Consider the following 23,631-nt stretch of genomic DNA (forward strand, 5'->3'; position numbering starts at 1 on the left):
GTTTGAGTTGGAAGGGACCTTAAAGTTAATCTAGTACCAAACCCACTGGCCCTGAACACTTTCAGGGATGGGGCATCCACAGCTACTCTGGACAACCTGTTCCACTCTCACCACCTTCAGAGTAAAGAATTTCTTCCTAATATCTCATCTAAACCTACCCTGTAGGTCCCCTTTAGCTACTGGCAGGCCACTGTAAGGTCTCCCTGGAACCTTCTCTTCTCCAGGCTGAACCACCCCAACTCCCTCAGCCTGTCTTCATAGGAGAGGTGCTCCAGTCCTCTGAGCATCCTCTTTGCTCTTCCCTGGACTCACCCCAGTGGGTCTATGGCCTTGTGCTGGGTGCTGAATGCAGGGCTCATATTTTGATTTCTTTGAAAAGGTCGTCTGTGCCTGGAGATGTTCACAATTTTGGTTTGTAAAGCACCTAAAATAATAGCACCCTTGTATCTGCACACTGCAGTTTAACAATAAAACAGAGTTTCTCTTGATTTACACTGGCATGACAACAAAATCAGATGCAGGCAGAAATAATACCTGCAGTATCAGAAACCTCTTTTTCTCACCTGCAGGTTGCATCACTGTCACAGAAAGTGGGCAGCCAAAAGAGCAGTCATCACCAGCTCTCTCTTGCATACTCATATCTAGTAAATAAAAATAACTTCTCACATCACAACTTGGAGGCTATTCTTTACATACCACATTCATATAAGGGGAGCAAATGCACTTATGGAAGTACGCAATGCAACTCAGCAAAGAAACTCACTGCAGTACCAGGGCATTGCCTTTTACATCAGACTTTTCTCATTTGTTTCTTACTAGGGAAGAATAGTATTGAAGTCCTTTTCCACAAGAGAGAGATTTAATTGCCTTGTATACTTTTTTTTTCTTTAAATCTTGTAATTTTAATATTTATAAAATATCTCGTAAATGTAAATTTTTTTTTGTGGGGAATGAGCTGAACCTATGCATTTCCACAGCTGCCTCATTTCATTTCGTGGGCAGGATTTTTGAGATCATCATCTTTCTCATTCAAGCAGTCTCTCTTTACAGATGCCCTGCTTCTGTTTGGGGCTTCTTTTTTGTGCCAGTGCTGCCCAAAGGAATTCAATAACCAGTTGTGCCAAAGGAGGGGGGCTTCTTCGAGAAGACTACATGTTGATACTAAGACCCACAAATTAGGAATTCCCACAGCAATGCAGGTGAAGAAGCAGAGACAATAAACTGGCCGAATGCAGACTCATTGCTGTATAAATCCTCTTTTTTTATTTTCTTTTGGAAGGAGGCTTTTGTGGTGTCAGTGTCTTTTGCTGTATGCTTTCACCACATCCAGCTCAACAGGGAGCTGGTCCCTGCTGGTAGGCACCGCAAATAAATACATTACATTTACAAACATGTTATAAAGTCTATGCATTTTCTTGCCCGTAAGAATTGAATCTTATGCCTGCTCCTACTGTTGGAGGTGCTGGTAGTAGTATTTTCTTCCTCAGCTTTTAGTTAAACATATTCAAATTCTATCGAAGCACTGCATTACATTAATTTCTTCCCACTCTACTAGAAATTCACATTGGTTTTATGTCAATATAGCTACAGAGAGCTTCACATGAAAAGAGGCAACTGGGTATGTTAATTTCTGTTTGTAATTACCACTCTTGTTTCAGTACAGCTTTTTAGATGCAATACCTGGAGAAATGGCCTTTGGTTTATCTAGAAGAGGGAGACTGAGGAAGGGAGAAGCTGGTAACTTCAGGGCATTTCGCGTTTATAAAGGGATGGTTTAAAGAATTAGAGAAGCCACTAGTGAAGACTGATGCTTCCAATGATACTAATTTTCAAAGCTTAGAAGTGCTTTTAAATGACAGGTTTTATGCATCTCTTATTTTAGTTATAAAAATCTAAGCCTGGGTGTGGGGGGAGATAGAGTGAAATACAATAGATAATCCCAAAAAATTAAAGCTATATTCAAAGCTCAGTGAAAACAAGAGAATGAATTCTGGAGGCACCAATGGTGCTCCAGCTCCTCATGAGCATTAGCCATTCTGGCAATGGAAAAACCCAGCTATTCTACAAGAACAGTGAATATTGCCAAAAGTACATCTGTAGAGACAGATTCTAACCAGTGTGAAAATGTCCTCTTTCCCCACAAAGTTATGACATTTTACCCCAGCTGCACATTTGCCTTATTGCGTCAAAGGTAATTCACAGATAATTGCAAATTATGAATGTACGGGAGCAATATAAGACCACAGGGAGCTGTAGGTGTTTTATTAGTCTAATAGTTAATCAGCACAGCCCATGATGGAAATTTAGGTGTATAATGGCATCTCATATAGGCATTATTGTAGCATTAAAATACTCCTGCCCATGATTTATCAGTCCATTAGAATATGCTTCAGGTTCTTTCTGAAACCTTAGTGCTGTGATTCTTCACACAATACCCGAGCCGTGTAGTAACAGATCTATAAATACCTAACAGTATATATTAATGCTATAACATACATGTCTACATTTAAACACTTCTGCATTTTTAAAACTCCTTAAAATGCAAACTCTCCTTTTTAGATATATACAGCTCCAGTATTACAGGAGAACAAATTTTGGCAGTCAGAGAACCTGTACTAGAGGTACAGCAAATATCTCTTCACAGCACTTGACACTGTGAAAAGCATTTCGATTTCTCACTACCCTCATGATATCTAATTGTTCTTATAGATCACCTTCATTTCCCATTCTTTTCTGCTTCTCAGCTTCATGCTTACCCTCATGGACCACAGGGGCTGGCTGCCTCTCCATCTTTCTGTCTGATCTCACCAACATAACTTTGGACCTATTGGCCAAACATAAATACACCTGAAAGAGAATAAAATAGTTCAAAAGATTACTTAGCTCCTTCTGGTCTATTGAAAGCTGCTGGCTGGGTAGCACAGTGTTTCAGAGTGGGGAGGACAGGCTGAACCCAACCATCGCCAGTCATCTTGCCCAGTGGTAACATTAGAGGAGACAGGAAATGGGTGAGAAGACTGGAGAAGACTCGAAAAGACTTATAAAGTTTCATGAGCCCTGCTACTTCTGGAACCATTTACCTTGCCAATACGCATTCTGTGAATTTTCCTTTTAGTTGGTTAATCTTGGGACTGTATGAAAACAAAACCAGGAACCAGTATAGTTCATGACCATCCTGTGCTAAATATTGGTTGAGTTTCTTGGGTGCACTGCTTGATTATATACATTAGCAGTCTGCATGGGTATAAAGAAGCAAGCACAAGCCTCTAAAGCCATTTGATAGAAAAGACAGAGACAGATATCATATCTGTCTCTGATCAGATATCAGGGCAGGATGCTTAATACCGGCAGTCAAAATCCAAACAAAACCTAAGTCCCACCTTTTTCCTGAGAAGAACAAGAAGAAGTGGTCAAAATTGGTGTTTTGTTTTGTTTTTAAGTGCATATTATAAATGTTGTTTTCTTTGCAAATTACAGTGAAAACAAATGAGTCTTGAATTTTCAACTAGATAGAATTTGTGAGAGAAAGATGGTATTACAAATTAATTTTGGGATATTTCAATCTGTCATGACACAATAAATATTTCAAGTGCAATTTGTTTTACAATTTAACAGTGCATTCATTTATTTGAATGTTATTTCCTGTCAGGTGATTTTCCATAGTTTTAGAGGGTGTTATATTATTTTACACTATCATGATTGATGTGTCATAAAATAATGCAAAAGTAATGAAAGTTCTGTATGGATGAGAAATAAAAAAAATTGAAAATAACACAGTGAGATGAATTTTCAGCATGTTCCTGAAACAGAATTTAAAACAACAACAACAACAAAAATCAAACATTTTCTTTTTCATTTTAAAAAATTTAAGTCACTATAAATTTACACATCCAAAGTTTTGCCAGAACAATTCCATTTTCCTAGTTGAAAAGTGTTGTGATAGAACTTTTCTGACTAGTTCTGCTGTTGAGCTCTCAAGGTGAGTACAGGAACTGTACTCAATTCTTTTTAACAAAAGGTTAGAAGGCATGGAGGCATGCCAATGCTGGTCAGATTTGCTCAGAAAATAGTTGGGCATGGTGAACTCTGTAAATTGAGGGATGGCCTGCAAGCCCTCTATCTGCTAATAGATTGCTTTTTCTTTACTTCCTCACTCATTTTAACAGAAGGTGAAAAAGCTCTTACCTGTGTCTGACACTTTTTTCATTTTTTTTTTAAAGGGAGAGGATTTATTTATTTATTATAAGAATCCAGCTAGACGTATAAAAGCAATGTTAACATGTTCAGAGACAAACTTAACTAGTGTAAATTGACATGACTGCACCTAGTAAGCATGCAGTTATGTGCATTCATAGATATTTTGACCTGTGGTCATTGGGAATGTTAGTCAGTTGGATTATCTCATATGCCAGAGTTCAGGTAACAACATAAATAATCTCCAGGAGACTGCTGAGCAATATAGCTGTAATAGGCTTGGGCTAAACCATAGTTCTGGATCTCTCCAGTTTGTGGAAATACAGGTCTGAGATCAGAGCTGGCTCTTTAGTATAGAGTTTTCACTCCAATCCGTTGAATAAAATACTGCATTTCATATAACTCCTGTGTGTAGCTGCTGACAGCACTTGCCTATATGTAGTTACTTGTCTAAATGTCGTAGGTATTTATATCCCTTTGGACATGACCAGCACTCTGGTTCACCAGGCTAACCAAAGAGCCCCTTGTGTGACATGCTGAGGGAGGTTCTCATGCTACCCATTTTTAATACTGTCCTTGAAAATTAACAGTAAGAAAAACTGGAATTAGAAGCCAAACTCACAAAATGTGAGATCAATTAGAAGGGGTGTTTTCCTGATTAACTTTCTGTGAATGGCTGCAGATTTATAATAATACAGCATGTTCCCCAAGCAAGGACAGGGTGTCAGAGCAGTAATGATGAAGTATTTGTTGACTGATGAATTTGAAAATGACCTGGCTTTCCCACCAGCTTGGTCATCTGTTTTGGAATCAAATCCTCAGCTACAATAAGCTGATGTGACCCTTTTGAACAAATTTACCTGGCTGCAGAGGGGACTGCCTGCTGTTAACAAGTAGCTAGAGTCACAGAATTTCTGAATTTCTGCAGTCACAGAAGATGCCTGTTGGAAAGCAGGTGGTTCAGCAGTGCAGTCAGACTGGCATGTCCCAAAGAGGAAAAAACATTCAAAGGGAAATGTTGAATGAAGGACCACTTATTTGCTAAAACTGTATTATTCAAATTCTTATTGATATTCTTCTAAGCTGTAACTGCTGAAATAATTCCTTAGTACGAGAACTGTGATGCAATTACATACAGCTAACCATATTAGTAACTCCTTGACTTACAAATGTGAAAGTGGTATGAAAGTGGAAATCTATCCGATTCACCTGCATTCACAAAAGGCAGTTTCAAATTCCCATAATATCTTCCACTTAGAGCTCTTCCTTCAGTCATAGCCTAAGTTTCCAATGCAGTATTTTAAATCTTAAAAAGAAATGTGATGCTTTGTGCGTTGCTGCATAGAGGAAGGACAGAAATGGAAAAGATGACCCAGAAGACCCTTTCATTCCTGAACTCCTAAAAAAATAATAGTTGCCCTGAGTTAAAGTTAAAATATTTTTGCTATGAAGATAAAGGAAAAACAGGATATGAGGTTATAAACTCAACCCTTTCTGAATGAAAATTGTAATGAATGCAATCCATATCTGTAAAATCTGCTTTTTTTTTTTCTTGGTGAAGAAAAAGTACTCTTGAACCCTAATTACAATGACAACATGTTAGGAAGCTATATATAACTTACAAGTTAAGAAGTTGGAGGCAAAACTGGCTTGACCATCAAACGTAAAAGATAGATGCCAACTAAGAGGTGCTTTTACAATGAAATTCATCTTGTTTTAAATAAACCAAGGGTGGGCTTTCGCTCTGTTTTCCCTTTGCATATTTGAAAAGTGCTGAATTAGAGGAAAAGGAAGGTTATAGCACTTTCATAAATAATTTAAAAGGATAAAAGAAGAATAGGACTAATAATTACAGTGGAATGTTTCAGGGTGTTTTATTCAGATAGCACAATGGGTAATAAGAGCAGATGCTGTTCCAGTCCATGCAGTTCTTCAGTTTGTATTGATGTACAATGAAAAGAACAAAAGATAATTAATGGTCTACGAAGAGGACACTCTTAGCAGTGAGCTGATGTCTCAGCATCCATCTTCACGTTGATCAATATTAGAATCTATAGCTTCGCCCATTGTTTTACGAGGTCCTTAAGAAAAAGGACACAGAATTATCAAGATCATAAAAAAATGTATTTCATTCTTTTGTGGCTCTAGCCTCATTATTCTGCCCCGGAAAAGACACTGCGATTCCTCTGTGTCACAGCCCATTCTGAAGAAGGAAGGTACTCGTGTTATTTTTCTACTTGTGGTCCGTGCAGCTTGCCTCAAGTGAAGAGAACAGCCCTTGTCCATGCCAGCTGGCTGACAACACAGATGTCCTCCTGCCCTCTTGGCTGAACGTGTGCTCCAGGCCTGCCCCGGGCACACACAGCCGGCACAGCGCGGTGCCACCCGGAGCCACCAGGCCATGACAGCCCAAACAGCCAGCCAGAGCTGGCACCATTAAAGCCAGATGTCGCCTCCGGCAGCTTGGATGTACCCACACACAGCAGTGCTCTTGCTAATGAGCTCTACATTGCTCACGGATGTAGTAAGGGAGCGCCAGCCCTCTCAGCTGTAGTTGTTCCAGCACCAGCTCTGGATGTGGTGTCTGGTGCGCACACCGTGCCCTGTGGGTAGGCTCACTGCAGCAGGCCGCTGCAAGCACAGATCCTCTCAGGCACAGGCATCTTTTAAACACCCAAGGCTTTTAACTTTCCTGCGGGTTATGAGATGATCAGCTCTCTAGAGCACTGGTTAGCCCTGACTAACCCAGTATAGCTGATCATCTCAGGAAGGCAGGCCCCATGGTAACGCAGCTTACTCTATTTAGAGGGCCAGATGACCCTTTCTCACACCGGAGAAGACCAGTCCCTTCCCTGAGCTGTTAATGCCAGCTCTGAAAACCTCCAAACCTAGGACATCTGACACAGTTTCATCTGCAGCCTTGTAAACTCTGTAGTTGTTCCTAGCTAAGAGCACTTGAATCCATATCTGACAGATTTAGGGCTCCAGACTTTACGGGTGTGAAATTATGAGGTGTAAGAAAGCAATTTCAGATATTTTTAGAGGTTTTGAAAACAGACAAATAAAACCACCACCACCACCACCAAACCTTCCTTTCCTATTCAAGTCCACAATAGTTGTACACATCACAAAAAAAGGCACATGCAGACTATGTGAAGATGTGCTTTTCTACTGGAAGTTGCGTGGCATGACTGCAAATACGAACTTCCATAGTGCTCAGTAAATTCCTCCATAACTTTGGAAAAGAAAGCACTCTCATCTAAACTCAAAAAAAAGAGCTAGCAAAAATCTGAACATTGCATACCACTTTAGCACAGGTATTAACATAGAGCTGTAGATCACTGAAATTTGTAACATGCTATCTGCCGTATTGTCAATGGAAAAATGTTGGCTTGCTCCTAAGCATTAATGGCACGTATATTGGATATTTGCATTGGGTGTCAAAGTATATAAGTGCAAAACTTCCTATTTGGTATTGATTTCTAGCCTTTTTAGCCAGTGGCTAGATTTGAGGCTACAGTGCCTAAAATCTCTGGGGAAGGCAGCTTTCTGCCATCTGCTGTCTGGCTGCAGCCATGAAGTCTCTTGTTAGAGCCAAAATGGATCCCCATGGTTAAGATACGGTTCAATTTATATTCCCCAGAAAAGAAAAAAAATCCTTTATAGTTCCAGAAGGTGGTGACATTTGCTTCAGTGGTGAAAATCAAGTGCCTAAAGGGGGCCTACAGGAAAACTGGGAGGGATTCTGTATCAGGGAGTGTATCAATAGGACAATAGGTAATGGCTTTAAACTGAAAAAGGGTAGATTTAGGTTAGGTATAAGGAAAAATGTCTTTACCACGAGGGTGCTGAGGTACCAGCACAGGCTTCGCAGAGAATCTGTGGCTGCCCTATCCCTGGATGTGTTCAAGGCCAGGCTGGATGGGGCTTTGGGCAACCTGGTTTGAGGGGAGGTGTCCCTGCCTGTGGCAGGGCAGTGGAACTGGAGGAGCTTTAATGTCCCTCCCAACCCAAACCATTCTGTGATTCTATGATCCTCAGACACTTTGAACAAAGTGTGTTAAGAAACTGATAAGCACGACAAAATGCAGCCTAAAAGACCTCTAGACTGCCACCAAACACTGCGACACCTGAAGTGCTTCAGTGCACAGGAATGACAGCGTGTGGAACCAGACCAATTTCAAGCAGAAATAACAGAACCTGACACCTCTGCTACTGGCCCCTGAAAAAAAAACAGCTAAGAGCCAGGTCCTAACATGCTTGAACCTAACCTTAAAGCTAATCCTTGAAGTTGTCCCATTGGTTTGATCTTGGGGGCAGCCACTGTATCAGCAGGGCCAGCAGCTTTGCCTCTTGCCCTTGGTATTTTACTCTTCTATTGAATAAGCAAAGGTGACCCAGGTAATACATAAATCAAATGTGAACAACCCTTAATACTAACGTATCAACATGTGAGGGAGGAATTTATTAATTTTCTTTGTTATTGCCTAAAGAACTTGCAGACAAATTGAATCATGTCTTCATTAGAGGAGAGCAAAAGCAACCTCAGTTTGAGAAGGCAGAGCAATTAATCTGCTTGCATTTTGTTTTCTCTTTCAGGTACCTCCATCATCCACTCTTCTTGATGTGAAACACAAATTTCACAAAGCATGTAAGTACTTCGGCTAGCAGGCTGGAGGCATGGTTAGAAGCCTTTCAGCATGGAGAAGTAGTCAAATTTATTTTTCATGAAATCTCACACAAAAGCTGAGGCTGGCTTGACAGCTCCAGTGCTAAATTAGAGCAGTATTTGGAGTAAGGTTCTCCTGTAGCTATCGCAGACATGAGAGGCTGGAAGGAGAGGACTGCATAATTCATCACTGCTCGCCCATAAGGGGCGATACTTTTTTATCCTGTTTTTAACATTACAGTGTCAATTCAAGACCTCAGCTGCATTCACTCTCCCAATGTTATATTAGATAAGCTTCGATAACATTAGATTGCTTCAAGCTGGCTATAAATAGACCATGTGGACCAAATAGTTACTGTAGCGGGGAGCTCAAGCACAGAGTGATTAAATGATTTATCTGAGATCGTGGAAGCAATCTGGCAGAGTTCTCAACTGACTCAGCACTGTCCAGTTCCTTAATGGTCAGGGCAACCTCCCTTTCTTATTGCTTCTTTTGTTTTTCACACCCATAAGGACGAGAAAATAGTATAGGGGAGGGTAATTTTTGGCACATATGCACAGCAGATGTGGACCTTGTACATGAGAAGAGACAAGAGCAATACTACTTGAAGATCCCTCTTTCCTTGCTGTCAGAGAACAGATTTGGTGGATACTTCTTTTCTGTCCCCGCCTAGTCACATATATCCTGCCCTCACTAGGGGTGTTGGATGAAAAGGAGAGAGAAAGAACAAGAGAAGCAGCTGCGTGCCAAGGTTTGATGGCATTTTCATTTATCCTTTATGAATTGCTGTGTCAGTATTTTGAGGAGTGGGGCTAAATGTACCTGAAAGCTACCAGATGTTGTATATGTGTATATGGCGTGCCTTGAGTTCTGAAATGCTGTAACCGATGTTTGTAGAGAGCCCAGTTTTGCGACCTTACTTCTAGACCAGGAAATGTTTCTTCTACTTCTGCCCATGGGATGTAAGGTGCTACTTGTGATCAGGACTTGTACCTTGAGTGTCACTCACATGGGATATGCAGGGCTACGCAAGGCCTCTTACACTGAACTGGGGTATTTAGTTGAGTAGAAAAAGATGCAACAAGAACCGAGGGTTCGAAATGAGGACCAGACAAACTCAAATTAGGAATGAGGCATTTGATGCCAAGATGCAGGATGGTTTACTGCTGGAGTAAGAGTTCTAGACAATGGACTTTCCATTATTTTTACCAAAAAAAGAAAAAAAAAAGGAGGGATATGCTACTAAAGACTAGATGCCTTTTGCAAAGAAATGTTTTAGTCAGATGCTAATATCAAGTTTGGAGTAGGATATGTGGAAGAAGCATTATATTTCTCTGTCCTTCGAATTTTATAAAACATTGAAGCTTAAGGCCTCTGATTGCACAAAGGTTCAGTTAATGAAGCAAAATGTTGACATGGCTGCTCCAAAACCACTTCTTTTCAACCCCTGTAAGAGCTTGCAATATGCAAAAGGCTAAAAGTCTAAAAACTCAGCACTTGAATATGTGAAGACTGAGTGCATAAGATTTAATATTTCAATAAGGATGTGTCCTCCCACCACTTTGTGAAATGCAGTGCTTTTCTGCTTAGACTCTCTTAAATCATTTGAGACTGGATTTATATTGATGCAGCTTAAATCAGCTGAAGATCACTGGCACAGAGGCTTATGTCAATATAATTGTAATAAGGTTTTTAATTAATTTGGGATAAAATAGTGAAAGTTTGTGTATAAGCTATTTTATTGGCACCTGTTTTCATATTTAGAGGTACCTCACTCCTCAAATACATCCAGGGATGTAAGTTGAGCTGTGTATGGAGGAAGACAATAAGTAGTACAACAAAGCATGACACACACCGTGAACTGAACCTCTGACAGTGTGGCCCTTTACAACACGTGGAAAGGCTGGCATGTGCCTTCAAAGTTTTCCTGGTCCCCAGTTTCTTAGTTCTCAGGAGCACACCGTGTCAATGTCCTGTGTCATTTCTTCCCATTCCAGCTCATTGCTTTGATCTCTCTTTTCCAGCTCAGCCTGGATGTTGCTGTCTCATGAGGTTCCCCCTTCCTCCTTTTCCTCTGGCAAAGAACAACCCTTCCCTTTTTTCCTCTTTGTGTAGTTTGGAGGATGACAGCTTACAGAATTTATATTACAGTTCTTTTAGGCAAGAGCCGAGAAGTGGCTGAAGCTGATCTGTGGATGCCTTTGGTTACTGTGCTATTTGTGCTAGTTCATGCATTCATTTCTGTCATTTCATGTGTGCCAGACTCGCATGTCTCCTATAATCTCTTGCTAAAACACTCCTACGCACACGCCTTTACAGTCTCCCTGTCCTCGTGCATTCTCCTTTGATCACCCATGCAATTAAGCTTTCTCCTCAGCTGGTATCTTGTCAGCCCTTCAGTGAGTGAGAGGAACCCCTGTGCAGCAATTTCACAAGCATCATCTCTGTCACTGATCAGTTTTTGCTGCCTGATTCAAGAAAAGGGGAAAAAAGACTGAATTATGAATTGCAGCAGGAGACTGCTAATCATTAAAATAAAAGAAATGGGATGCAAGTGGCACATAGCATGTTACCGTTCAGTAGTTTCTAAGTCAGTCAAACATTAGTTTGGATCTGTGTTTATATGAAAGAATATGGACTCAGAAATCCAGGAACAAATACTGAAATATTCTACGGCTCTCACTTCAGCAAAAGCCTCCTTGTGGAAACAACCCCAGCAAAGGCTAACACCGTGTTTTCTGCGGCACTGAGTTCAGTGGGGCTATCACTGGGGATTCGGGGATCTATGAGCTTTTAGCGGAGGTACCACCTACGATAACCTGCCATTTCATGGGAAACGAGAGGCTTTCTCCAGACCGAAGAGCACAGTTTTGGATCAGCCCCTGGCTGCTGTAGCCACCGTCTGTGGCAGGGACTGCAGTTTGCCTGTCGCAGAGCTCCAGCCCTGGCTCTGCAGGGGCTTTCTGTAACAGATGCTAGATCCAGGCTGCCATGCTTAATAGGAAACATCACACCTGCCCACCATGAACCCATCTAATCCTTTCTAAACCTACTTACAGTTCTGACCTTAGCAAAATCCTCTGGGAAGGAGTTCCGCGATACGTGCTTCGTGGACAAAACCACACTGTTCACGGTGGCATCCTCCACATGCCTACACTTCTGTTGCTTGTTTTCTGCCTGAAATTGGGTGGCAGCTGAGTGCCTGGGTGTTACTGACCTTCACGCTGTACCATCTAAGGCATGGCCACGGAAGCCTTAATCAAATTGGTGCTGTGCACCAGGTGACTTTACTGCTGTTTTCCTCATTCCTTTGGCTGGCTGGCAGAGGTAAAACCACACGAGTAACTTAATCTACCAGAAGGAATCCTCTTGCCCAATTTTTTCAGTTGCTTATAATGAGTCAGGTACCTCGCATTTCTCATATCTATAAGGATGATGTTTTCAATGGGGAAAGAAATACCTTGTAGACTAAACTTTGCAAGCTCTTGTCCTTGGCAATAACTCTTCACCTTTAATTTATTTTTATCTTTGCAAGATGTATTGGGCTGGTGGAGGAGGAAATCTTACAGATAGAAAATGAAAAACTGTAATAATAATGCTAATCCAAGTATCACATAACTAAAATAAAATACGTCTAGAACAGGTAGTATAGTGGAGTCGGTGATCATTAAATATTTTCAAGGTTACTGCACACAAAAGTTTCTGGAAAAGCTCTTGAAAATGGAGGAAGAACAGAAAGGCAATAAGAGTTCAGCAATAGCCTAACAAACTCTTGGATACAGCATCCTGCACGAGGAAGTAGCACAATTGTACCTACTCTCTGAAGTCAGAAGAGCAAGTTTAGGGAAGCCAGAAACTGCCCCTGAGGCAGGACCAGCAGGCAGATAAAGAAGGGCAGATGGGAGAAAGCCTGGCAATGGATGGAAGGAAAAAGGGAAGCTGAATGGAATGAAAATAACACATGCAGAGGATCCCAGCCTGCAGAGGGGAATGAAGTACTCAAGGAAAAAGGAACTTAGCTTCCAGCTTTCCCAATGAGATACTAACTCGTGATCATTCAGCTCCAAAACTGCAGGCCTCCGTCTCCAAGTTAGCAAACGTTACATAGGGTATATGGAATAACCAATGTTAATCAAAGTAAATCATTAAGAAAGAAATTGTCAGTAGGTGGCACTCAAGAATAAACATCATAATTTCTGGACACTATAAAACTTCAGTGGTCTGTGGTACAGTCTTACAACTGCTTGTTGCAGGTATTTCTATAGACATCTTGAAAGCTACGTCAATGGAAATGACTGAAAATGACTGAAATATTTTTGCTTTGCTTTCCTCTAGAGAGAGGGCAAGGAGCAAAACAGAGCAATTCCTACCTCATGCTGATTGCCCTTTATAGCCCAATGCAAGGAGACACCTTACCATCCCAGAGGACAAACGTAAGCAGAAGGACCATAGCACACACTCTTTTTCCAGTGGTATGGGAGGCTTGTGCATGATCTCCCTCCTTCCCTTCTCAAAACGACCCGTGGCTGCTGCCAGCTCTGCTCCCCCTGCAGTTTGCCTGCCAGTAGTGCTGAGCTCTGCCAGCGCTGGGCAGCTGGAAGGAGAGCAGCATTTTAGAAACATCGGTTCCTTGCTTGCCCAAAGCCCTGAAGCAGATCGTCAAAACACAGAGCTGTGGAAGCCAAGCTGGCCCGGTGGAGAGGAAGGAGGAGAATTTCTCATTGCTTAGAAATGACAGAGCCAGTCTTGTGAGAGTAGCTTAAGGCATGTGACGTACTAAAACTAATCCTTCACTGGAGGAGTGGGTCCTCTTTCTTTTCTCCTTCCTAACAAGTCTGAAAAGGGCTTTCAAGTTCTGCATCTGCACCTTTCCTGTTTTTAACGACATCTGAGAACTAACAGCACGATTGCAAGAGCAAGGGCTTAAGGTAAAACTCCATGTTCGCCAGCCTAGGTGCTAAAATGAAAGAGCTGGATGCAGCACTGTCGCTGGAAAGGATGACTTTTCCTACTGCATCATATAATTTCCATCTAGAGGCTGGCCGTGATATTAAACTGCAAGGCTCAGAGAGGTGAGAAAGGATGCTGTGGGGATTAGTCATTAAGAGCAGTACCAGTGAGAGCGGTGACTGCTAAGCCAGTGCCTTGCCTACCGGCTCTATGTAATCAGGAGTGTCTGATAACACGGGCTTGCTGAGAACCTGCAGCTCCTCTGATTTTTCCACGCTGCCTGTTACAGCTGGATTCTCAGGTTGAAGAAAGTTAATGAAATCTGTCAATTCTGATGCCTGGAGAGACTCATGTGCCCAATGAATACACCTGCTGGGGACACAGAGAAGCTGAATTATGCTATTTATGGCTCTCCCAAGCTGACTTCATAGTCCTTGCCTGCCAATCAACCAGGAGCCCTTCATGTGTCTCACAAACTGAAGAGACCCAAATAAGTTATACCTAGGGCACACAGCCTTCCAGAGGGATCTTTCCTCTGCCCCCTATTTGGAGCCCAGGCTTTCAAAAAGCCAGCCTTTTGGAAACAGAGCCACAATCTGATCCTGGCATGAGTTGTCTTGAGCTGGATGCACTCCCCAGGCAGAAAGGCAGCTGCAAAGTACAGTTTTTACCAAATCTCCAAGTCCTTCCTCCCTGTTTTTATCCTGAGCGGTTCATGCTACCCCGGAGTCACAGCTCATATACGAATGAGTTTTCAAAGGGAGAAGTAATATCTTCCTGTGCAAAACTCCTGGGCCCAGCATTACGCCTGCGTCACACATTCACAGGATGCATTGGGTTAACAGTCACATCCAATGATTGTTTTCAGTAATTTTTTTCCCTTCTCTGCATTCATAACTCAACTGGAAATTAACAATGAAGGTGAGTCGCTAGGGACGGGCAGTTACTGCAAATGGGCACTATGAAGTACGGTGATTTCATCTGGGTAAATTGCTCATTCATCTGTGTTGACTTTCTAAATGAGAATGACTAGATTAGGAGGAAACATGATGAGATTTATTTCATTTTATAATTTACTTTTCTTTTGTCTTAGCCAGACAGCAGATAGTAATAGAAGACTAGGTTACAGTGAATGTAAGTATCCATCAAATGACACAGGTCTAAGGTCTTTTTTCTTCTCTATGCCTGTTGACATAACTCCACCAGGAACTCGAATTTCTTGTTACTGCCATAGCGAGGCTCATATATAAACTCTTTACTTTCTGTTTTGCAACACTAAGCAAAGTAAGCAACGAAAATCAAATGATCACCACAACAAATGATCACTACCATATTCCTCCCCAGCTCACAATCAGATCTAATCCATGAATAAACTGCTTCCTGGCCCTCCTGAGTGTGCATGTCCTCCACTGACCCGATTTCTTGCCTTAGCGTGCTGATTTAGCCAGGAGGCCAGTCTGCCTGGTAGGCTTCATTTCTGATCTAGGCAGCAGGAAGTTTCAGGAGGGTGACCTTCTATCAACTTCTTTGCGGCACATCCATGCAAATCTCTCTATTCAAAATAGAAGAGTCTGGCTGTTGGCACAGATTTGTGTAGCTTGAATTTATGGCTTACCTGTCAAAATAATTGAAGCATACCTTTAAGAGCTGGGAATACTTTCACTTTTATAATGGCCAGCCAGGAAATGAGGGTGGCATCACTGACCTAACATGGTTAGAAGAAAGCAGAAGCCACACTGAGTTAGCCTTGTGATTTTCAAAGTGACTGAAAATTTAGAGCTTATATCCCACTCTCAGTCTTCATACATTCTGTGTTGGAATTACAGAAAACCAATTCTGGCCTTTTTTCCAAAGGGAAAGGTAAGGCAGGGAGTGTTGCAGCTGCAGTCACAGTGCAGGCTCCCGGGTAGCCCTCCAGAAAGTGGTGTGTGCTTCACTGACGATCTTTTTTGCAACCCGAGCTCTGGGTCCTAACCTTCCATTTGAGCCCTGATCCATGTGTGTCTTGCTGACACTGCTGAAGCCCAGAACTTGCATTAGGACATTTGTGGCTGGGGTGCTAAGTCTGGCTTCTTGCTTCCAGCTGTCTGACTAATAAGGAGAGCAAACACCCGGCTAGGCACCCGCATTCCACTTTTGCTGAACACTCGAATCTCATAAGTTGTGGAGGAAGAGATATTAAATCAGTCTGAGAAGTGTCTGATCGTGTGTCCCTGGAGATTTGCTTTCTCAAATGTACATGTGGTTATAAAAAATGATTTCAGTGTGTACTGCATTAGGAAACTATGGCTGAGTTTTGGCTTACCCACCTAGTGTAAAAGCAATGCACTTAGCCCTGTATGACCTTAAGTAGGACTTCTAGGGTCAGTTGTTTAAGGCATTTTGGTCTTTGAGGATAACAGCAAAAGCTAAAGGGCTGGCTGAGATTTTTAAAGTTGCCTAATTCACACTGAACTAAACGTAATATTTGGGACATAGTTCTTCAAGGCTTAATTCAAAACTAATGGGAAGCATGCTATTGACTTAGGTGAGTTTTATGCCAGACACTTTCTCCTTTTTGAGCTTAATTTTCTCATCCATAAAATAAGAACAATTAACCTGCCTTTCATCCATCTTTCACTCTTTTGTCTGTTTTGGCTGTGATCCCTAAGAAACATTTGGGACAATGAATGACTTAAATATATGCCTAATGACCTATTGAACCGAAGGCAGTGAGGTGTCTAAAACACAAAAGCTAGGCTATCTATTAAATGCTTGTGAAAGTAAGCTGGCCTTCAGAAAAAAAAAAAAAAAAAAAAAAAGTGATATTCAAACCAGAAATAGAAAAAGTGAAGATCAACTCAAAAACTTTAATGGAAATTCACATTATTTCTCTTTTTGGCAGATGCTGCATCTGATGTTATTGCATTTCATTAGCAGGATTACAGATATCATTTCAGATGAGTAATATAATAAAAGAAAAGGCAATGAATCTATAGAGATGTAGCTTGAAGCAGAACTGGTCCTCTCTGCTCTCTGGGATATTGTTCCCAGCTGAGATTTACAGGACTCTAACAATGCATCACAAATGACATCCTATGTAAACAACTGGAGAACAAATGTGAGATGCTATTTAAATGCCTCATTAAGAAAAGGAAATTTCATAGCTAGATTCTTTGCTTTTCTTTCCTTTGCAGTAGATTTAATTGACAGATCTAGATGAGAAACAACGAAATTTGTTTATCAGAATTGCCTGTTATTACTTACAATGTATCTTATTACAGTGCCTATGGCTCAACTGAGAAAAGGGCAGTATGAGGCACTATAGAAGTAATCCAGGCCCTAGAGAACATGCATTCTCTGATAAAATGAAGAATTAAAGCCTACTGAACTATTAATAGAAGATGCCAAAGTAGTTTTTGTTCTTAAAAGAGTTCCTACATCAGTTTAAACTCAGATATTACATTTTTGTCTGAGTGAATTCCAACCATAACGTGGTGTTCACCACCACATTCACGTGTGCTTAATGTTCATTCAGCAGGTCTTCATGACTGTGAAAAGAATCTCATGTCCATTAATGAGAGATGCCTATTGATTACAGTAGGGTATAGATCACTTCAGGCCTTCAAATATGCCCTGCATCTGCATCAAGGTTTTCACAGAGGTCCCCACGCCTTTGGACACCAGCGTTGGGCAGATGGCTTTGCAAAAAGATCCAGTAGTTTCTTTTGGGAGGAACTGCATGGAATGGGTCTGCAAAAATGTGCCAGAGACTTCTTGTGAAAGAGAGCCAACAGGCCTTGGGATGGCAGAAGAGGAAGCAAATCTCCCATGATAGAATGAGAGGAACCTAGCTCCTTCTTGGACGGCTTTAGGAGGGTAATGAATAAAAACCAACAAGGTCCATGGTATCTCATCTGCTCAAGAGGTCACAGCAGAGGCAGCAGCTCCTGCTGTTAGGTTCAGATTTTCCCCAGGTTGCCTTGTGACAGTGACTTGTTTTCCATTCATTTACTCTTTCTCTTTTGATCCCAGCTTGCCTATTTATTTATTTTCCTCTTTGGGCATAGGGGGAAAGAAAGTCTAAGAACAATCAAAATAAGAAATCTTTCAAATAAAACTTGATATTTACCATTATTTCAAGTTAATGAAAGCAATGCATCAAAGACAAGAAGCTGAACAAATGATTTACAATAAAAATAATGCGATAGAGAGGAGTTCTGCCTCCTTCTAAATTGTCCCCACATTACAATGATCCTGAATATATTTGCTGCTGGAAATAATTCACCATTGAAATAATCGACGTGCGAGGTATTCTGGGTCTGCAGCTCATTCATGAGTTGTGCTCATATAAAATGTGGACAGGCCTTGCTCACTGCTTGACTCACATTGTTACTAGTGTAAGCTAGGTGCCTAATTCTAAATGCTCTTTGCACACCTACCTCTGTATCCCAGTCTTTAGTTCTTTCTTTTGTTTATCCCAGCATTTAGTTCTTTCCAGCATGCAAGGGAAAAGTATTTGTCCTCTGTCATAGAGCTGAAGGAGGAAGAGCAGTTTCACAAGCTTCATGGCAGTGCTTCAGAGGCACAGAAGCCTCTGCTTAACTTAATTCAGGTGCTGGGATGGGAGAATTAAACCAGCCCAAATCAACTTCTCTCAGGAAGGACGCAGGAGCATGACAGGGCCTGTAACTCACCTGCTGGTGTCTGATCTGCTGCCTCTTCCTCATGGCCCATGGAGAAACTACAATTTAGCCTTCTTATTAGCGAGGATTAACTTTCAGTGTGGTGAATTTACCAATGAATTTATGAGGATTTAATTTGCACAAAGGAAGAAATCATGTCAGTTCAAATGCGTTCGTTTAATTGGTGATAGCACTGGTGCGGTCATTAGATAAAAACATAAAGCACTGCGATTAGGGGTTAGTGAGGGAACACATCCTGATTAGATTAGAAACTGGAGAAAGAGCTATCCCCTGGACAGTCAGATATTGAAATTATACTTAATTAGCATATTTTATTAGCTCATTGACTAAGGAATGTTTTTAAAGAAACACAGCTAGGGCCTAGGGTAGGACTCTCCTCTGCCCAGTACACCTGGGGTGGAGGGACAAATTAGCTTTTGAGCCATCTTTGCCCTGTCAGCTGTGCTCGTTTTGTGCTTTCTGATGCTGCAACATAACTCAGCACAGCCCCAGGGCTGCTCCGTGGCCCCCACGCTGTGTTCAGGCAGCGGGCACGTAGCATAGGTTAAAGCAGGAGTCCCTCTGAGGCCTGGGGGAGCTCAGCAAGCATGCAGGGTGCTCAGCAGCTCATATGGGTGCTCAGCACCCCCAAGAGAGTGAAAAGAAGAGGGAGAGGCTGAGGGATGCTGTGGCTCCCTCATCCTCACTGAATTTGAGCTTCCCACCTGAGAGAGGCAAATGGCAGGGAAGGCCTTGGTGCCACTGCCCTGTCCGTTCTCTGCCCTGTGTGTTGCTCTGTGGAGAACTGCTGCCCAAATGTGCCTGACAGGCTTAATAATTGTAGCAGTACCCAAAATAGAGCTTTCTGAAGTGAGGAGGCAATGACCTGTGCTATCAGTGCCCTGAACCACGGCCTATCACATAATATGGTCATCATAAGGCACAGCGCAGGTTGGTTCTCTCACAAACTGGCACAGGCTGAACACGAGCAAAGGTTTGGAAAGAAAAGTCATCCTGAAACAGGCTTTTATATCTTTTATATTGCTCTTGTTTTCTGAGACTGCAAGGATGTTCAGATACCTGTGTTAAATGCCCTGCTTTACTGCCTATGAAACCCTTAGGTGGGTTGGCTAACGCCACACCTGAAAAGGTTTTTGAGCAGTTAAGGACACAGATAGATGATAAGCGATTTCATAAACCACCAAACATTAAGCTGCCTTTCTGAAAATCCCACGCTATTATATGAACGGGCAGATAGAGAAGGAAGGATATCTTGTAGTTCCTGAAACACATACATCATTTGCCAAATGCATGTTCCTGAATGTGCAGTGTCTCATGTTTGGGTCACCCTTTGAATGAAGGCTTCTCTGACAGCTTGTAACGAGGAAGAAAATCCTGCTCGAGTTCTCACATCCCCCTGATACCTCAGCAATTATCTTTGTTATCCAATTCAAACTTGTACAGAGAGAAGAATCAAAGGCAAAGATAACTGCCAGAATTAAAACACTCAATCGGCATAAATTACTAAGTCACTCTTTTCATTGGCATTGACATTTCAGAGCCAGGACCCAGACGTCTGCAAATAACACCAAGCAAGCTCCGTGCTATTTTAGTGCATGGATCACAGGGCGCAGTTCTCCCTGGGGGTCCCCTGCTCAAAAAACTCCCCAAACCCATTACGCAGAGCAGAGTGCAGTGGGTCCAGCTTCACCGACTGATCCCCACCGCTGCCACGGGAGCTGCAGCACGATGCCCAGGTGATGGGAGCTGCTCGGGGCCAGGCAGTGTGTGCTGTGCTGCTGCAGGTGGGTGCTCTCAGCCTGAGTGCTGCTGCAGTGCCGCAGCACTGTGCATCCAGCAGCTCCTCACCTCCCCGCTCTGATTTAAGGGCATTCATTCCCTTCTGGGAACATTGCTTCGAGCTCCATCATTGTCAGAATATCTGTTTGCTTGTTTCTCTGTATTCTGCTCTGTGGTTGTTATTAATGAAATAAAAGGTGAGCCTCATTCCCTTCCCTTGCCCACACACATTAATTTAAATGCAAATCCACACAGAAAGATCAAAATTAATTATACTTTCTGCAGCAGGCTACATGGGAAATTGAAATGCACAGGGCTGGCTTTCCTTTTCCCTTTTTATTTTTATTTTTTTTTAAGAAACAATGTAGCTAAACTATTCAAATATATATATAAATGTTGCTTACATGCTTGCCTGCTTTTAGTTTCTGATGCTTTTTGCTTGTCTAAATTTCCAGTTGTTTTCAGCACCAAGCTGTTTGAGATGGAAAATTGAAAGCTTAATCTGCTAGTGCCAGAAATCGACCTCTAAATGACAAATAATATTCTGTTTGCCACTAATAACAATTGATCTTCATTAAGACAAGCTTTGCTGACTCTTAAGAAATTTGTCCATTATTGCCTGATCAGAATATAGCTAAAGTTTAATTATTTTTATTTTTTTTAGGAAAAAAACTCGCTGAGTGAGTGGCAGCAGGGGGGAGCGCTGTGTTCCTCGGTGGATTCAGGCATTTGTAAAAGTTAGAAGTCGATGAAAATGTAGTCAGGTGAATTTGTGCTCCAGGGTGCAGTGCAGAGCCACGCAGGCTGGTGTTGCACAGCTGGACACAGCCACAGCTGCTTCCAGCTGGATGGAGCTAACCAGATTTGTCAAATCCTGGGTGAGAAAAGTATAATTTTGACACTGCTTTTTAGGGAGTGCCCGCAGGGATTGATGTAATGGAGTACATTAGTTGTTAGAGCTGGTAGGTGTGCTCTGAAACACCTCCAGGATCAGGCCTTGAGAGGTTTTGTGAGGTGGGTGCTGGGGTAACAGCAAACAGCTCTGAGCACAAGCAAACACTGCAGACACCTGACTTCATGTAGGAAAAATGGATGCTCATGGATTTTAAGCATCTAAAACCAAGGGGAATGGTCAAACGGACAGCAAAAAAGGAAGCGCATGACCAGACACGTTGTCAGGCTGGGACTTACTTGCTTTGTAGGCTTTGGGAAGTGTGCTTGTTGTGCCTCTTGGCCAGATCTATCCATAACCTCTCTGTAGCACTGTTGGTTTATCTCAGTACTGGAGGCATCAGTTCGCCCTCCCCACAGCTTGCTCTCCATGTGCAAGCAGGATGTTTGTAGCTAGATGCATTCATGTATTACAAAAACAGAAGAAAGAAATGGATGCTAATAATCAAATGGATTCTCTTTCAAATTTCAAGTAATTAAGAAAGTGGGTATTTGTGTAGGCATAGCAAGTAGAGATCAAGATGCCTTTGGAAAACACGTGGCCAAATATCATCCTCAGAAAGCTTATAGGCAACTCAGGTAAGAGGAAAGAGAAGCTGAGAAAGAAAAGGGATTTATTTTTTAGCTGTTAAAACCAACATCCCTTTCTTTCAGTGTCCTGCTGAGATTTTACCCAACAGGGCACGCTGGGTCTGCTCTTTCTACTGGCTTCCCGTAAAAACATTGATCTAATTCAAGATCTTGCTCCCTCCCAAAATGCTCTGATACAGCATATCAAAGGTCCTGCTGAAAAACACAGTCTAGCCAAAAGATCTCAGATGCAGCAGGTACCTTCCCAAGGACCTATCAAAAGGTGGAAGCAAGATTTTGTTGTTCAGCTTCCTCCCATAAGCTCAGTATGGTGCCAGGCAAGGACAGCTGTGCTGTACCTATCATTTGTTACAGGGAAAGTAAACACAGTAATAACTTCAGGTACTTTCTGTCTGGGTCTTGTGGCCCAGCTTAGTTTTACTGTGGTTTCTTAGGTGTGCCTTACTTACTGCCTTCATGCTCAGGAACCACTCAAGTGCACAATAAATCCCACAGAAGCAGAAAGCTGTGGTTCCAAGTCAGTGCAGCATCCTGCTTGCCCGTCAGCTCTGTGAAGCAAGGGTGTACAAACTTCAGTCCAGCAAAGGCTGTGGCTATCCGCACGCTGATATCTCTGTCTTTACCTGCCTCCTCAGAAACATTCCTGGGAGTGCTCAAACACGCCTGCTGCAGCCGAGAGAGATGATGTTTATGACCATTGCTGCTTGAGGTCATGGACTCGGAATAACTGTATTTGTTCAGCATTTACTTGTCAAGGAAAGAGCCCAGCAAGTTACTTTCCAGATAATCTGTGTGTCAGTATGTCTGTCTGTCTCTATGTATTACGTACAAAAACACCAACCCCCCAGCAATGCATGAGTCTTTTTTAGCAACCTTTTATTACTGCAACAACAGATACCAGATCAACAGTCTGGTTAAGGTGGCAGAGTGCATTTCAGCTGTGCTCAAGTCGTACAGGAAGGTGCTGTTACCTTGCTCAGCTACTGCATGACCCTTTGTGATCATGTGAGGGCCATCGGTACCGCAGCGTTCCCCAGAATTTCCCATACTTCTGCAAATTTAAGCAGCATGCTGCTGCTGATTGATTATAGTAATTTTGTTGTTCATATCATCCTATTCATATCACAGCAGGTATTGCTGGTAATTATTAAGCCTATTTGTTATTAGAGATGCATGGGTGGTGAAAAACAATGAGAAGCAAACAATTTAACTGATAAAATTAGCTGTTCATGGAAAGTCAATCTGATAATTATCTCCAAACTATGTCTGTCAGCTCTGCTTGGCATTTCTTAGACTCCTTACCCCCCAGAGGAACAGCTTTTGCATGGCTGAGTTCTAAGGAATGCACCTAATTTCCCAGCAGGAGAGATCTTCATGATTTTTTTTATTTATTTTTTTAACCTTTGCTCTCATATAGGTTCATGTAACTTCATAAATACTACGTGACAAATAGGCATTTGATCGTGTAATTTACTAAAGAACAGGCAATGCGCTGAAGAATTTTTATGAAAAATAATAAAAATTAGTGACCCCTTCAATTTCATAATTATTGGAAAATACCTAGCACTTAGATTTCCTGGTTGTTAATTTTTCAAAGCCTCCTGTCATATTTAAGCAGTGGAGCATACATTAAGGTCAATTTAAATTGCGTGGATACAGAGTACCCTTGCATGCTTTTAAAACTCTATATGGGCTTTTAAAACTGTCCTCAGCTCTTGTGACTGTCCACTGATTCATTTACTGAAATTCTAGTAAAAATGCAGTGAAAAAAAAACACAAACAAACAGTGGGACCAACAGTGCTTGGTTTCC

The 23,631-nt window shown here is 41.9% G+C and overlaps 1 protein-coding gene and 1 long non-coding RNA gene across 10 annotated transcripts in view; one reads left to right on the forward strand and one right to left on the reverse strand.

Annotated features, from left to right (window-relative positions):
• TECRL (trans-2,3-enoyl-CoA reductase like) overlaps positions 1-23,631 on the forward strand; it is a 60,151-nt gene that overhangs the window by 5,070 nt on the left and 31,450 nt on the right. Inside the window, exon 2 of the mRNA XM_068681631.1 lies at positions 8,794-8,845. Within this exon, the coding sequence (XP_068537732.1) occupies positions 8,794-8,845 (52 nt within the window). The remainder of the gene's footprint in view (positions 1-8,793; positions 8,846-23,631) is intronic.
• The window catches only part of LOC137856343 (uncharacterized), a 47,820-nt gene that overhangs the window by 4,885 nt on the left and 19,304 nt on the right, over positions 1-23,631 (reverse strand). For 5 of the 9 annotated variants that reach the window (XR_011096383.1, XR_011096382.1, XR_011096377.1 and 2 more), the window contains exons 1-2: positions 18,236-19,021; positions 2,757-2,847 (exon numbers count right to left, since the gene is read on the reverse strand). This is a non-coding gene — a long non-coding RNA (uncharacterized lncRNA). Of the gene's footprint in view, positions 1-2,756; positions 2,848-18,235; positions 19,022-23,631 lie in introns of those variants that run through there. The other 4 variants (XR_011096379.1, XR_011096380.1, XR_011096384.1 and 1 more) reach the window with 4 other exon arrangements.

The sequence above is a fragment of the Anas acuta genome, chromosome 4 (assembly GCF_963932015.1).
Source record: "Anas acuta chromosome 4, bAnaAcu1.1, whole genome shotgun sequence".
NCBI classification, from domain to species: Eukaryota; Metazoa; Chordata; class Aves; order Anseriformes; family Anatidae; genus Anas; species Anas acuta.